General features: G+C 51.7%; 1 protein-coding gene across 1 annotated transcript in view; it reads left to right on the top strand.

Annotated features, from left to right (window-relative positions):
* The first annotated feature begins 1,709 nt into the window (after nt 1–1,709).
* Nucleotides 1,710–16,890, top strand: part of Slc6a9 (solute carrier family 6 member 9) — a 34,354-nt gene continuing 19,173 nt past the window's right edge. The window contains exons 1-2 of the mRNA XM_028785145.1: nt 1,710–1,929; nt 9,855–9,971. Coding sequence (XP_028640978.1) covers nt 9,942–9,971 — 30 coding nt within the window. The 5' untranslated portion in view covers nt 1,710–1,929; nt 9,855–9,941. The remainder of the gene's footprint in view (nt 1,930–9,854; nt 9,972–16,890) is intronic.

The following is a 16,890-nucleotide window of genomic DNA, read 5'->3' as shown; positions in this document are numbered from 1 at the left end:
ATATTTAGGGAGTAGAGAGGGACTGTGTGTGTGTGTGTGTGGGCATCAGGAGGAGGGGCTGAAATCTGGATATAAAGTGAATAAAGAACGAAAAAGAAAAAAGGAAAAATTCAAAATCAAGTTTTACACATTTTCTTAGAACTCTCTTAATGCCTTTTAGGCCCTTCTCATCCCTATAAGGTGGACAGAAGCCCTTCCCTCAACCCCAACCTTTCCTTTACCTGGCGGCTTCTCCCAACAGCCTCCTATCCACCAGTCTTGGGAAGGAGCCATTTTGGATAATCCAAAGAGGAGGCAGGATATGAGAGACTGCAAACAATGTGTAGAGGAAACTAACACCTGGTAGGAAAGATGAGATGTGTTTAGATACTATCTGCCCAGTTCCATGACTTGAGCACACACATAACTACACAGCCTGCTGCAGGACCCAGTTACACTTCCAGAAGCTTCTACCCAAGCATTGTCAAAGGCCACAGACACAACAGATTGCTTAGGTAGATCTACCTGTGTGTCCCTTCCCTACTCTATACAAAAACTCCTGTAATTAGTTCGTAGGAGACTATAAACCCCAAACAGGCTATACCTGATGTGTTCAAGGGCAAACTCAAAAGGGACATAAATGTCTTCCTAGATCTGATGAAATCTCTAAAATGAACAGATTGTGAGTCCCATGACAGTAGAGAGCAGTATATATGAAGGTAGTTCTGGAAAAAGGTTGCGGATGAACTGTGTGGCAGAGAAAGGTCGAACTGAAGGGAGTCTGCTGGCCGTTGTCTTTTTCAGTGATTATAAATTAATAAGGTGGCTTCTCACACCAGTTAGTCCTGTGCGCGATTTTGACATGGCTGCACCTGCTTTTTGGAGACTGGATAAACAATAAACAAGCAAGTTTCCTGGCCAGAAAATGAGAACTCGGTGCTGAGTGGAATCGGAGTATGTCTCTCCAGACTAGGGCCGTTTGCTGACCACCAGCGAAGCAACAACACTCCTCTGGCAATCAGCATTGTCTGTTTTGATGTAAGGTTGGCGGTTCGATCAAGGTAAGCAAATGTGGAAGCCTGTTCCAGATGTTAGACACCACTGCCAGTTTGGAGCAATGCGTTCATTCTCTCCATTTTGCAGAAGAGGAAACTGAGGCTCAATAAAGCATCTTTTGGCACAGACTGAATCCCAGGCACCTGAAGTAGACAGCCTCTGTAGCACTACTAACTAGGTAGGGCTAATCAAATCATTGTTGGAGAATTCCGGGAGAAAGGGCTCCTCAGCCTTGTCCAGGCTTTACTCAGCTGTGCCCACAGTCTCTAGCGGCACTACTCCAAAGGGAACGGAATTTGCTCTTGACTTCTCTCTAGGGGAAACGCAGGCGCAGAAGGCCAGGGGCCTGGCGGGCTAACTGCAGCCCCAGTCCCCCAAAGCGCCCCAGGCTTTTTGGCTTCGTTCCAAGCCTATCCCGAAGGGGAGGACATCTGCTTGCTCCAAGGGTCCCAACTGAAGGGTAGAGAAGCAAAGGAGATGAGGACTCCCTTGCGAAGCTCCACTCCCAGGGGTTCGTGAGGATCAATCGTCTGAAAACTAGAGCCACTTGTAATCTTATTCCCTGGTAGGAGGAGCCAGAGTAGTCGGCACGCGGGAGGGAGGAGATGGGACCAGGGCGGGGGAGGGCGGCCAGGGGAGCCGCTCAGGGAGGGGAGGGACTTGGCTAGAGAGTGAAGCCTTCTTCACTCTCCAAACTTTCACCAAACTCTTAGCCCCCGCCTCCCCGAAACCAAAACACAACAAGCTCTGGAGGAGCGGCGAGCAACGCGGCGGGGCGGGAGGACTGGCGACTGCAGAGAGCCTCGGGAGGCTGATGCAACTTTCCCTTTAAGAAAGCCACCTGGGCGCACCGCGGTGCGGACCCAGCAAGCCTGGGCCGGGGGCTGCAGTATGGTAAGAGAGCTGGGGGAAGGGGGCTTTGCGGCCCGTGCCTTGGTCTGTCCAGTCGTGGTTCTGGGCGTTTCTATGACCCTGGAAGGCTGAGCCCCAGACCAGCGTTTGGATGTGTGTGTGGTGCGTGGATGCGATAGCGTTTGCTTGCGGGCATCTGTGGCGAAGAGTGTGAGTGCTCGCACCGGGATGTCTGTCTCGCCGCCAAGGTCTGGGTAGGTGCGTGAGTCTGTGTGTCATCGTTGTCACCAAGGAACTAAGGCAGGCGGGGGGGGGGTGATTTCGGAATGGGGGAGAGCGCTGCGTGCCGACGCCGGCTCGGTCGGGGGTGGGTGGCTGGTACCGGGCTGTGCGCGCAGCGCCGGAACCGAAGAGCGTCTTCGGTCTTTCTGGGGCGCCAGTGGGTCTGCCGCGGCCGGGAGCCGGCAGCGGGGTCTGTGCTCCGCGTGCAGCCTCTCGCCCCACCTCCTCTCCCAGCCGTCCTGGCTACCTATCTGTCCGCCCCAGCCGGCGGCCTTCCTAATCTGCCCGCCCACTCGCCCGCCGGGTGCCGGTTCCCGCGCGCCCGTGGTTCCTGGGAAGCAGCGAGGAAGAGCCCTTGCGCCCTCCGGTTCTCTTTTGTCCGCGGCTCGCGTGGCTGCAGCTCTGGGAGGGGACTGCGGGGCGGAGAGTGGTTTTGGGGGGCTGCTACTCTGGGGGAAAAAAATCCACGCCCTGCCACTCAACCCTTCACTCTAGCCTTCCTTTCTGGGCGCGCTTGGGGCGAGTACGGCGGCCACAGGTGAGGCCTGGTTTCCCGCAGCTCCGGGGCGCCTGCCCCCAGCCTGTACCCCGCAGCAGGCAGCCACACACGAGCTGGAGCTGAGGCCAGCGAGCCGGGAGGGTGCTTGCCCGCAGACCCGGGAGGGGCCGAGGACAGGCGGGGGCGGGGCAAGGGGGCGGAGACCTCGGCACCCCGGTACTTTTCCACCACGGGGGGCGGGGCGGCATCTTCCACGCCAGCTGAGAGGCGCACACGTGGTGGCTGATGTAACGCCCGCCCCCCAACACACCTTGCACACTGATTAAAGCGAACCGGTCTCATTTCGAGGAAGTGGGCACTCCGATCGGTGCCATGGCTCCAAAAGTGACCGCGCCCCACACAGCTTGCCTGTCCCGGGCCTCCAAGTCCTGGCCTGGCAGCTACTTAAAGGGGCCGCACCCCCTCTCGGGCCTGTTTTCCGTAGACCACGCCCCTCACCACTCACTCTTAAAGGAGCCGCGTACCACCCGTTGCTCTGACAGCTCCCTTACAATTCCTGTTCTATTCCACCACCCCCCCTTTTGTATTTTGAGACAGAATTTTTCTGTGTAGCCCGGGGTCTCCTGAAACTTGGTCTATAGACCAGGCTGGCCTTGAATTTAGAGATCTGCCTGACTCTGCCTCCCAAGTGTTGGAATTAAAGGCATGTGCCTCCACTGACTGGTACCCGTTCTGTTTCTTAATTGAAGCAAATCTGATGCTTTGACCTCTAGAAGATAAAGGATAGAGGGCAAAGAATGGGCAAAAAGAACACCTAAGAGGATATAGATATCCCCAAAGTAAGAGGCAAAAAGTTAGAGTAGATGATAGAACTGATTAGAGACCTGTGGAGAACATTGAGCATGCCCAAGTGTTTCAGAGACCTCAGAGAAGACGCCCCTTTACTCCAGGACTACAGTAGTATAATTCTCAGGATATAGAAGAATCACAGCTCTGCCCTGGCAGAGCTCTTCAGATAGATGAGGTGAGCAGAAGCAAGCATCCTGCACTTTGGATCAGCATGCTGTATTGTGTTCTTGAGGGGTATGGTGGAAGGGTTCATGAAGATAATGGCACGGGGACTGGTTTTGATGTGGGTAGGCAGTGTACTGGTAATAACTGGGGACCAGAGACCCTGACAGAGGGAACTATTGCCTGAGCAAAGGTGGAGAGGCGGGAAGCCTCTGAGAAGGCTGAAGATTGCAGCAAGTAGCTGGCTTGGGGCCCCAAACAGGATGCTTTCTGTGCCCAACAGTGTCCTAACTCTCCTGTAGTAGTGACTAGGGACTGTGTCTCCTCCCTCCAGACTGTGAAGTACTTGAGGTTAGGGAGACCGGTTGCCTTCAGTGACTAGTGAGGGCTTGGTTTAGATAGACCTCTCAAATTGATCTACCTAGGGGCTGGAAAGATGGTTCAGTGGTTAAGAATGCATACTAAGGCTGGCTGATCTTCCAGAAGGCCAAGGCCTAGTTCCCAGCACCAGTGTCAGGAGGCTCACAATCACGTGTAACTTGAGCTTCTTCAGGGACTGTGATGTCCTTTGTAGGCACTCCCCTGGCCTCTGTTCCACCCCTGTATGTATTTGTTCACACACATACATATAAATAAAAATAAACTGGGTGGTGGTGGCACTGAGGACTTTAATCTCAGGATTTGGGAGGCAGAGGCAAGCAGATCTCCTGAGTTTAAAGCCAGTGTGGTTCACAGAGCTGTCTCTGGAACAGTCAAGGCTACAAAGAAACCCTGTCTCAAAAAAATAAAAGAACAACCCAAAAAAATCTTAAAAAAAAAAAATGCCTGCATACTGCCCTTGCAGGGGACACAAAGATTCCCAGCAACCATGTTGTGGGGCTCATAACCACCTGTAACTCCAGCTAGAGGGGATCTGCTCCCTCTTCCCTGAATACACGTAATTAAGAATACGAATGAGCATGTAAGTGGTCCAACTGGCTGCTTCCTGCTCACTAAAAACCTCAGGAGCTTCAACGTAGGCACTTCACAAGGGAGCCAGTAGACCAGCACTAGACTAAGTACTCCAGCACTACATGCGGTACTCCAGCACTACACTCCTCGGTACTCCAGCACTACATTCCTCAATACTCCAGCACTACACTCCTCGGTACTCCAGCAATACACTCAGTAGACCAGCAATACACTCCACGGTACTCCAGCACTACACTCAGTACTCCAGCACTACACTCCTTAGTACTCCAGCACTACACTCCTCAGTACTCCAGCACTACACTCGGTACTCCAGCACTACACTCGCTACTCCAGCACTACACTCCTTAGTACTCCAGCACTACACTCCTTAGTACTCCAGCACTACACTCCTTAGTACTCTAGCACTACACTCCTCGGTACTCCAGCACTACACTCGGTACTCCAGCCTTTGAAACCATAACCAAACCAAAGCCTTCCCTCTTTAAGGAAAGAAAAAAAGGTGATTTGACAGTCCCATTTTGGGAAGAGGAAAGTCACAAGTACTAAAGGGCTCTGTGACCCCCTACCCCTCAGCATCAGTCCTGGTGGCTCACAAACAGCCCAAAGCCAGTTTGTCCACTTGAGACCGCTTCTCTTTAAACCTGCAGCATCTTGCCCCTGGGACTGCTACCAGCGTGCTCTCACTGCACCAACAGTAGGCAGAGACGCTTCCCGCAGGAAGTCACTTCATCTCCACATTCCATCTCATTATTGGCTAGACCCCCTCCTCTCCGTCAGGGCTCATTCTGCTCCTCGGTCCTCATCGATGGTTTTCTTCCACAACTGCTTTGGTGTTTTCTCACTGTTCTATCTAGAGTGATTCAGATTCTCTCTCTGATCTTTAAGTTTGTGCGTGTGTGTGTGTGTGTGTGTGTGTGTGTGCGCGCGCGCGCGCGCGGGAGAGAGAGAGAGAGAGAGAGAGAGAGAGAGAGAGAGAGAGAGAGAGAGAGAGAGAGAATAAGGCATCCGATCCCTGGAACTGGAGTTACAGATGGTTGTGAGCCACCTATGAGAAGCAAACTCCAGTCCTTTGAAGGAGTAGCCAGTACTCTTAACCACTGACCCATCTTTCTCCTCCCCCCTTTTGTTTTGTTTTGTTTTTGTTTGTGTTTTGTTTCTTTGTTTTGTTTTGTTTTTGAGACAGCGTGTCTTGGTGTAGCCCTGGCTGTCCTGGAACTCACTCTGCAGACCAGGCTGGCCTCAGAGATCCACATCACCTGCCTCTGTCTTCTGAATGCTAGGATTAAAGGCGTGCACCACCACACCACACCTGACTGTTCTGTTTTTTGCTTGTTTGTTTTGAGATAGGGTCTTTCTATGTTACCCAAGCTAGTCTCATACTTGTGGGTGCAGATGACCCTACCTTCTTAGCTTCCTGAGTATCTAAGACTATAGGCGAGCACTACCACACCCAAGGAGTGGTGCTTTCAAAATGCCCCTTGCAGCAACCCACACTCATCCAAGTTGTTCTACCTAAAAGCCTTTAATAGCCACCAGTGCCATCAAGACTAAGATGGACATCTAGACCCCAAGAGTTCTTGTCCTGCTCTGTTTTGCCTTCCTCTTTGCCTACCAGAGCTTTGCCAGTTTCATTTTCTCCAGTCACCTCTGCCCTCTTCGCTTCCTGCCCACTGCCAATTGTCCTTTTGCCCAGAGAAGCCTCACCTGCTATGGAGCGCATACAGAGTTCCTCCAGCACACTGTTTATCCACATCTGTGATTACATAGTTTGACTCCCACTGCCTTCCCTGGGATGCAGGAAGGCAGAGACCTTTGTGTTCTTGGTGCCTAGCCCAGGTTTGCCCAGAGCAGACCTGCAATAACTGTATGTGAATGAATGAATGCAGCTGTTAAAATGCCCGCTAAGCAGTACAGATCAGTTACTGCTGGCTGTGTAAAACCCTAGGAAGGGATTGAAACTTTAGGGGTTTAAGAAGATGAACAGATGGAAAGGGAGGAAAATATGGAGAACTTGTAATAGACACAAAAATTAGGCAGAGATAACCCTACGCCACCCCCTCCCCCTCGTCTTAAGGGAATTAATTCTCAGCCACATCCTCTAGACTGAGAATAGTCAGACTCGAAGTGGTCAGAAAGCACTCAGAATCATACCTGGTGAGTACCTGAGGCTAAATCCAGCCCAAATCTATCAAATCCCAGAACTGCCATCTTCATTATAGTCTGCAGTGACTGTGACCTGCTGCTGGTCAGTCTTACTCCATGTCTGGATTGGAGCAGGTCTGGGGTCGGGGTTTTCCAGCTCTTTGGCCCTTGAAGTGCCTGGCATAATGTAGGCCCCCCCCTCCACTGCAATGGCTCCAACCCAGGGCCCTAGCATGCCAATCAAGCACCTCCACTGCCCTCTACCCCAGTTCTCCACTGATTCCTTTTGAACATCCAGATGTTCAAATGGATGGGGCCATTCCCTGGAAATGGTAAAGGCAGGAAAAGCAACAAAACCTCATACCCCTTCGTTCTTCTGGTGCAGATTAGGTAATCGGTCTTATCCTTGCTGGTGCACAAGCCACCAGAGGGCAGGGACTGCTCTGGAGTTGGTACACAGTACTCCAGTGATTGCCTGGGTGTGATCACCAATGTCTGGTGTAACAGTTCGCTCAAGCCTTCCAGGCTAGGTGTTAGCCTCTCTGAGTCTCTTCAACTATAAACCTCAAGAGAAGTGTCAGAGTAGCCCAGTGAGAAGACTCTGGATGCAGACCAAAGACATTCTCAGTTTACTTTGATGCCCAGAGGACATGACTTCCAGCTCAGGAGATGGCTCATAACAGTATTGCCCACCACAACTGCTATCATTTTTGTCACTATTGGTCCTTGGCAGAAAAAGAGGCAACTTTGGGATGTCAGGTCTACTTGCCAAAGGGTTGACTGATTGAACAGGACAAAAGTATGATTGCCTTTTGAGGGGTACAGCCCTCTTGTGACTGTCACCAAAAGACCAAAGCCAGGAGGATGACTTCTTTAAGTGAACACCTTTGAGAGGCGGAATCCAGCCAGAGGCACTAGCTGTTACTTCCCACCTTATCCCTGCCCAGGGAATAGGAAACCAAGCCAGGACAAAGAACCCAGTGAGTCAAGGGCTGATTTGTATAAGTAAACAGTGACCTACCTTTCCTCTGGACTTCTGTGACTTCCTGTGGGTGAGAGGTGGCCTGTGACAGGTGGCTATTGGTAAGCAAGTGACTCCGAATAGACCCGGCCCAGTGAAGGTTGAACCACCTAGTCTACCTTAACTCCAGGTTTTCCTCCTATGACTCTTTTGAGAGCTCTTTAAGGGTCTATAAAGATTGATGCCTTCTGAGACCTATTTTGTCCACATCTGGCATTGATGGTCTGAGCTTCTCCATGAGGCGCGCTCCTCCCATTTTCCCTTCCTCCTCTCCAGCTCACCTGCCTGCCACATGGCTCTTAGATGCTTCCTGTACAATCCCAGATTGGCAAGAACCTCATTCCAGGACCTCTGACTTACCAGGTCCCCTTCAGTTTAGCTCAGCCCATACTTGTTAGCTGACCACTGTGCCAAGACCTAGGCCCAGAAGAATAAAGGAAAGTCAGTTCCAAGCCCTCAGGTAACCACTGACTCAGGGCTGATAGGCTTCTAACCAAATGTATGTAACACGAAGCGATAAGGACCTAGTAAAGATCTGTACAAACCGGAAAGGAAAAAGACATATGCTCGTTCTGCTGGAGAAGTGTTGGGAGGGCCACAGAGAGGAGGTGGCATTCAAGCCCAGTGGTAAAGGACTTGCAGAGTTTCACTTGCAAAGTACCATTGGAGGGACAGTGTTGTAAGAGCAGGAAGTGGGACTACATCTGGTGTGTCCTGTATGACCAGTGACACCGCCAAAAGCCCAGCCATCCTCCAGCCCAAGCTGAGTGGCACTAGGATTGGAGGCTAGCATCATGGTTGCCTGACTGGGGAGTGCTACTGATTCAAGCTGAATGCCCACCCCCCTCCTGGGGAAAGGTTGCAACCACTCACACAGATGATGAGGGACTTGGACCCCATCCCAGTTCGCTGTTCATTTTTTATCTTTTATAGGATTGGGCATCTGGAGAGTCAAAAATAGACCTTTGCCCATTGGGACAGGAAACACGAAGAATAAGGGATCTGGGGGGAGGGCTGAGGAGGCGGCAAGGAAAGGGCCGAACCCCAGGGTCATTCAGAAGGGAGTTGGATCAGGAATGGCCTGGCAGAGGGAGTGGGTACAGAGAGGGGGACATTAGGTTCTTCTAGCTGGTGGTGGTGGTTCCGTATCGTAAGAGTATTACGTTAGAATTCAAGCTCTGCTCAGACCACAGTGTCTGCAGAGGCTTCATCTCACAGATGTGCACAGGCTTATGCTGGAATACTGTGAATCCCTGGCTAACAGACATCCTGGGGCCAGGATCTCTCACCTGGGAAGTCCACTCTGGAGATTGGTGCCGTTTCATACTCCTTTTCCCATTGCCTGCCTCCTGCCTGGGAACGGCTTGGGCTGTGGAACCATCCCCGTCCATCTGCCATGCAGGTCTCTTCAGAGACCCTGCCATTCTGCCTCTCTCTGGTGCTGGGACCTGAATTGTCTTCAGAGGCACTGCCATTCCTTTCTGTGTGTCTGTCCATGGCATTAGTAACTTTTCTATTGTCTATTTTTGTTTATTTGTTTTTTTTCTGTGTGCATTACTATGTATATTTAATGTTCTATATGCAATCTTTACAGTGATACTGTGGCTTTAATTATTCTGAGGCAAAACTCTGTTTTTATTCCAACTTCTTTTTTTCTTATAAGGTCAAATTTTTAATGTATTTTTTGTAATAGAACAATTTTTCTTTTAAGTGGAACATCATCCTAGAAAATTAAAGAAAAAGAAAGCTGTTTAGAGATCTTTTGTAGCCTTGGCAGTTCTGGAACTCTCTCTGTAGAGCAGGCTGACCTCTAACTCACAGAGATCCGCCTGCCTCTGCCTCGGAGTGCTGGGATTAAAGGTGTGTGCAACCACTACCTGGCTTAATAACTTTTCTAATAAACTTCTTAGTCCCTGGTGATCCCTCTCAGCCCTACTTACCCCCTCCCCCTAAAACAAAACTTCTTCCATAGTACTTGTTCTGGAGAGCCCAGAGGGCCTGCCTGGTCTAGGTCCTTACCTCACTCTGTTTTCTCTACAGCTCTTGAGGCCTATTGTCTGAAAGGCACTGAACGCAAGACTCTGCAAGTGTGGTCCAGATTTCCAGATCCCCCAACCCACTGCCACCATGGTAGGAAAAGGTGCCAAAGGGATGTTGGTGAGTACAGGGGCTAGGCCTTAGGGAGAAGGGGGTACTATAAACACCACTCTGGGAGACAACCTACCAGCTGCTTGTCTTGACACAGGGGCCTAAGAGATTATACAGGGCCAAGGTTGGCAATGCCAGGGCTGCCCCAGGCCTGGGCAGGGAGCCCCTTACCCAGCAGGTTAGACAGCACTGGGCTCCAAGCCTGCAACTGGGCAGGTTCTACTACAGACTCAGCAAAGGACTGCCAAGGAGCAGAGGCCATTTATCCCAATCCTGGTCATAAGAGGTACTCTAGAGTGGACACAGGTTGTCCTGCTGAGAGGACAGTAGAACACTTGTGATTGCATCACATGCTCACCCAAGGCTGGGCATGCTCAGACCCTGGCCGGTTTCCCCTACTTGTCTGCAGCCTTCTCACTGCAGGAACTAACAAGATACCTTCCAAGGCTTCTCAGGTGATTCCATTCCTCTGCATCTTCGGCTACAGCCCTTCCTTTGCTCTTGACCTTAGAACTCAAGCGAGGGTTCAGTCCCTCCACACCCCCACCTTTTTGAGATGGAGTCTTGCTGTACAGCTCTGGTGTCCTGAGACTCACTCACTATGTGGATGAGAGCTGCCTGCTTCTGCCTCCCAAATGCTAGGAGTAAAGCGAGGTTCTGATTCTTTCCCCAGCCCTGTTCAGAACCTCACCCTGACTCAGTCCCTCATGGCTGCTCTAAAGTGAGCCCATGAACAGATAAAGATGCACAGCCCTGGGTCAAGTTCTCAAGGAAGAAGCGAGAGTCACTGGTGGATGGGCCAGGTGGGATTGGATGCAGAGCTAGAAGAAGGTTGCAGATCCTATCCCAAGTCCTAGGTTGTATGTTTTCCCCCTTGAGATCTTGTTTCAAGGAGAAGCCAAAATGGGCAGTTATTGAGGTGGAAGCCAGTGAGTGACAAAAGATAGCCCCTCCCTTAGCAGCCCTGACCCAATCTGTGCCTTCTACTGACTTCTATATTCAGTTATAGACTAGTTGGCTTGAGGTCTCTACTGAGCCCTCTCCAAATGAATTCTGTCTTTCACCAAAGATTTCTGTGATTCAAGGGCTCTGGTCTGGGGAAACAGATTGAGAGAGGATCAAATCTTTCTCTAGCTCTGTTCAAAGCCTTTAGACACCAGCCCTTGACCCAGCCCCTTGAGCTTGCTCTAAAGTGACCCAACCCATCCCCTGTTGGAAGTGTACCTGGGCCAATCTGAAATATGGGTCTCAGGACATACACAGATGGGAAATCACTCCACCTGCACACTCAATAGAGTGGATTCTGTCTTAAGACCCAAAGAGGACCTGACCTTTCACTCTGAGAAGTCTTAGACTGTTGTAGGCCCAAATGAGACAGTATGGCTCTGCCTCCTCCTGCCATGGAAACTCTGAACCAAATGAAACCCTCTGAACATTCCATGGCTGCACTGTTTTTCTCTGGCATGACCCTGGAAAGGCTAGACAGACAGGAGAGATGGGGGTAGGGGATGGGGTACGTGGGCAGGACAGAGAAACATGAATCACGAGGTCCTACAATCCCTGCCCTGGCTGAGCTTCCGGGACCCTGGCCTCTGCTGGCTAGCCAGGCCAGTCTGTCTGTGGGAGGGAATGCTGCCTTGGGACTCCCATTCCCAGCACTAGGATGTGCCTAAAGATAGCTGAGGCTTGCTTTCTTCAGTGCCCTCTGCCCTTTGGCTTCTACCCATTGCTGCCTGTGAGGCTCATAGCATTTGTCCCATGGGCACCCCCGGTGGATGCGTTTATTCCTGCCTCGGTTCAGTTCTGCTGATGACCTTGGGCTACTCTATTCTTGGGTCTGTTTGAAGCAGATGCTGCCTCTGTTCAGTGTTTGTCTCTAGGATACAGCCTCAGAGGTATACTGGGCAGCCGTCCCCTGCTAAGCCCCACTCTTCTCTCTAACCCGAGCTAAGTCGACACCTCTTGGGTGCTGTGTTTTCCTAAGGCCAAGGAGATGGGCTGAGGGAGTTCCTTCCCAACAGGCTGTTTCTTGGGATGCCCAAGGAGGTTGAAAGAGGGTGTGCGCATAAGCTGATGGCCCTTGGATCTTTCTGGTTCTCTGTGCAAGTTTTGCTCTATTTGTGCCCTGCCGTGTAGAGAGTTGACAGCCAGCACCCTACTACGGAGCCCTTGTTTCTGTCATCCTTTGTCTCAAGTCTGAGTGTGAGGAGCTGGACCTCTCAGGTCTCTTCTGTGTTATCTTTGGTACTTCTGCTTGGCCTCTGGAGCAGGTATCCCATGGAGAAGCAAGTCACTTCCCAGCACGTGCCCAGGCCCACATGCTTGCTGCACGTGTCCCTCCCCCCACTTTCAGCCCAGATGGTCTCTGCCAGGCCAGCTCAGCTGCCTTCCTCACGGCTCAGTGGCTCCTAGGACAGGGCTGCAAGAGAACCCAGCTGGCCGGGGTGCCTTGAAGCAGGGGAGCAGCTGGGACGCTTGGGGCCACAGGGGGTGGATGAGCCGTCTTTGCGTGTAGACCTAGAGCCTCTGTACACGTGTGGGGAAGGGTTAGGTCTCCAAGGACAGGAGCTGGAGGAGGACAGCCTAAAACAGGCAACACAAGTATCCCCACCACCTCACCATCTCACGCTAGGTTTCCACGTCTGCCATCTTAGTCAGGTGAGCCTCTAACACTGGGAGGCTTCCCAGTCACTCTGACCCCAGGGTCCTTGGTGCCAGAGTTTCCAACTCCCAGAAGGCTCTGCAAGTGCCACAGGCCACCTGAGGCTGCCCCACCCTGACCTGTTCCCTTATATTTTGGCATGAGGATTTGGGTACCTCCCGTCTGCAGCATGCAGTATCTATGCAGGTCCTGGCACACAGTGGGTACTGGCTCACCAAGCCTAGTCTTGGCACTTAGCAAGTGCTCAACTAGTACAGGCTTGGCACACAATGGGAGATCACCAAGCAGAGAGGGCTTAGCACACATTGGACACTCCCTTGGTAAAGGGCCTGACAGGGTTGGGTATAAGTCTCAGCATGTAGCCAGTGCCTAGCTAGTACAGACTTAGTACATGTTGGGTGTTCCCCTTACCCCAGGGCCCACCACCCAGTGGGTGCTCATGCAGCATGGTGCTGGGTATATGGTGGGTATTTCACCACATCTGGTCCTTTCCTAGAACAGGATTTGGCACACACAAGTTACTCATGTAATGAAAGATCTTATACAATAGTCCACGCAACATGAGCTGACACAGAGCTCTCAGTATTGGACATGGCACATAGTAGGCACTTTTCTGACAGAACTAGGAGAGCACACAGTGGGTGCTCTCCTAGTACACATCTAGCACATATACATTCTTCAGGCCCTGGACTTGGCCAAACAGTAGCTACTCAGCTACTGCAGGTCCTGGCGCACAGCGAGTGCTTTCCTAACACAGAGACTGCACACAATGAGGTTTTTTTCCTCAGTACACACCTGGATCACAGTGTATTTCTTTCAACATTACCCTTGGCATTCTACTGACACAGGCTGTGGCACACAGTACCTGCTTTCCTAGCGTAGGAACTGACACATGCAGAAATTCTCTTAGCTCAGAAACTACACATGTAAGAGGGAAGTGCCCTTCTGGCCAAAACAGACCAGGCAACAGTCTTCCATTGGTCCTGATGTACATGCAAAGTAGAATATCAAGGTCCAAAGGGAAAAGGGCCTGGCTTCTGGCTTTCTCTAGTCTTGGGTCCCTCCCCTTCTCTTCTCATCATCCCTGAAGCCCATCTTCTCAGCTCCGCAGCCTCTTCTCATACACCTTCTGCTAGCTTTCCCTGCCTCCCACATGCCTTAGTCCAAGCTCAGCAGGACCTTCTCTCTAGAGCCACAGAGGACAACAAGGTCCCTAGACTCCTTGCCCCTCTGGAAGCATGCCCACTCTTATTAAGAAAAGTCAGAAGCTGGGGCTGGGGGAGTCGGCTTCCTTAAGTGGGGATGGAGCAGCTGGATTCCACTAATGAGGCCTCATTACAGCCAGGGCCCAGCTGGGCTGCTGCCTCCTGTCCCCATGGCCAGAGCCAGGGAAAGCCATCCAGCCAGGGCTGCCTGTTCTGGGCACCCAGCCCAGCGCAGGGCAGCCAGAGCCCAGAGCCCACCCTGGGTGGAAGGGGCATTTGGGCATCATGGGTGACTGGGCCTTCCTGGAGCCAATGGCCCAGCCAGGGCCTTGGCCTTCAGTCTGTGCCTGCAGGAAGTCAGGGAGTGTCTAGGGGCCTTACTCCATGACACAGACCCAGTGAGCAGCTGTGTCAGTGGGGTCTGAAGTCACGTAGGAGACTTACTTATGTAAGGCCCCCACAAAGTGGAGAGCAGACTGTGCTGAGCTCGTGGGGCTCTGGAGAGGCCAGGGTTAGGAGGTATGTGGAGTGTTTAGGCAGAGCCTGGCTCATATAGCAAGCACTTAAGAGGTATCATCTATCTATTATTACCAACACTAACTGGCTTCAGTTAGGGGTACACACTATCCTAGTTTAGAGAAGCAGAAACTGAAAGCGGACAGTTGAGCAAGCTACCTAGGGTTATATGTGGTTAAGAGACTGGACATCTGGGGTTTGAAATAATGGGTCTGACTCATTATTTGTTTTTCTTGTTTGTTTGGTTTGGTTTTCGAGATAGGGTTTCTCAGCCTTTGATGTCTTGGAACTTGTTTTGTAGACCAGGCTGGCCTCGAACTCAGAGATCAACCTGCCCCTGCCTCCCCTCCCAGGTTGTTGGAATCAGAGGTGTGCATCACGGCCGCATGGCTAGCCTGCCTGATTTTTAAGCCTGTGCTTTTTTTTTTTAAATTTGTTTTTTTTTTTTTAACTCATGTATCTGCTGGGGTTGGGAATATGTGCAGGTCAGTGCAGGCGTCTGTGGAGGCCAGAAGAGGGTGTTAACAGGTTCCTGTGAGACACCTGATGTGAGTGTTGGGGACCAAAATTGGGTCCTCTCTAAGAGCAGTATGTACTCTAACCATTGAGCTATCTCCAGTTCCAGACCCTATGTCATTATGACTTTTTCCCCCTAAGCAACATTCCCCCATGAAGTCACGCTTACAGACTCCCAGAAGAGCTGTGCTCACATTGGAATTCATTCATGCTGCTATTTGTCAGCCATTTGCTAAGACCCCACTGTGTGCCAGGCCTTTGCAGTCTTAGCAATCTCCAGAAGGGATGTGTACCTTCTTAGTACCAGAACATTGCGCCTATCTTCCCAGGTCTCTGGCTTATAGTGTCTGGGCACCAGCGAGGAACTGATCAATGTGTAGCCTCAAAGGAGAGTGACTGAATGGGTTGTGTGAGGAAAGCTGACACACAGAGCTCTCTTAGAACTGTATATGGCACACAGTAGGTACTTTTTAAAAAGATTTATTTATTTATTTTATGTATGTGAGAATACAGTTGCTCTCTTCAGACACAGCAGAAGAGGGTGTCAAATCCCATTACAGATGGTTGTGAGCCACCATGTGGTTGCTGGGAATTGAACACAGGACTTCTGAAAGAACAGTCAGTGATCTTAACCTCTGAGCCATCTCTCCAGCCCGGTATTTTCTAACACAGAACCTGGCATACAGGTCAGGTATGGACTAACATCCACCACAGTCATGAGACAGTGCTAGAATTACCCAGCCTACTCTTCGGATGCCAGGCAATGCAGCTCAGAGATCCACACGTCCTTATTCCACACCTGTCTCCCTTGGTCTGAACTTTGTAATGAGCACTGTCTTAGTCAGTGTTGTTTTTCTTTAGACACCCCATCATCTTGGTTGGCTGTTCACCAGAGGTACAACCATGGGACCCTGTATTTCCTAGTCCACACCACTCACTCATTCTAAATACTGTTTGCTGTGGACTGCGCCCTCTGCCTTCCTGTCCCAGCTCCATCAGCAGATCCTGTAGGGAACAAAGCCCATCACTCATCTGCAGCCACCTACCCTTCTAGGAGCCCGCTGGTACCCAGCCTGCAGGCTCAGCTCTAGAGGACAGCTCTTTGAAGGGATAAGCCATCCCACTGCCCTGTCCTATGCTCATTCTGTGTGTGTGTGTGTGTGTGTGTGTGTGTGTGTGTGGTGTCTAGTTACTTGCTGAAAACAAGGGAACACCACAATGCATCAGGACTGGCCAGAGGGGGAGGGCCAGGGAGGGGGGTAGGCTGAGCTTAGGGAGGAGATGAGGTGAAAGTAATTGACGCTGCCCAGCCCGGCAGTGAGAGGCAGGGGATGTGTCCTCAGTGTCGTGCTGGAGCTGGCAGAGGTGTGAATGAACGGTGGAGACACGCGTGCTGCGAGTGCTCGTCCCAGGATGGCTGCGGCTCATGGACCTGTGGCCACCTCTTCCCCAGAACAGGTCAGTCACCTTCCAGAAGGTCAAGGCCCCTTCCCTGGTACTAGGCAGGCTTGGTGACTAGGTTGGTGGTGGGGCAAGGGACTAAGTGGTCTGTGCCAGGAGGGGCAGGCACAGCCAGTGAGTGAGACAGACACCAGCCAAAGTGACCCAGAAAGCTGGGACTGCAAAGGAGTGCAGGAAGAGTTAGTTGTGTGGTGGGGGGTGAGAGGGAGGCGAGTGGGGGTGTTAGGGCTCCCCCAGCCCAAAGACCTGCTGAGAATCTGCCCTGAGTATCAAAGCTACATTGTCCCAGCTCCCGGGGAGACGGGCCGGAGGTGCCCAGGAATTGTACTAATCAATACAGCCTCATTGTCTGTGCCACGGCAGTTACTCCTATGGGGAGAGAGGGTGGGGGGGGACAGAGAGTGTGGTACATGGCTTCAGTGGTGAGAGCTGGGGGGAAGGGGACAGGCAGAAGTCTCTGCTGAAAGGAGAGAGACCCTTTGGAGCATTTGCCAATATCCAGGGCAAGTGCCGGCATGGGGCGGGAGCTGTGTATCCTCAGCCTTGGAAGTTGAGACTTGAGAAAAGA

Source organism: Grammomys surdaster, unplaced genomic scaffold (genome assembly GCF_004785775.1).
Source record: "Grammomys surdaster isolate TR1022 unplaced genomic scaffold, NIH_TR_1.0 100, whole genome shotgun sequence".
Classification (NCBI taxonomy): domain Eukaryota; kingdom Metazoa; phylum Chordata; class Mammalia; order Rodentia; family Muridae; genus Grammomys; species Grammomys surdaster.
The sequence above is the reverse complement of the archived record's forward strand: the minus strand, read 5'-3'. Positions and strand labels throughout refer to the sequence as shown.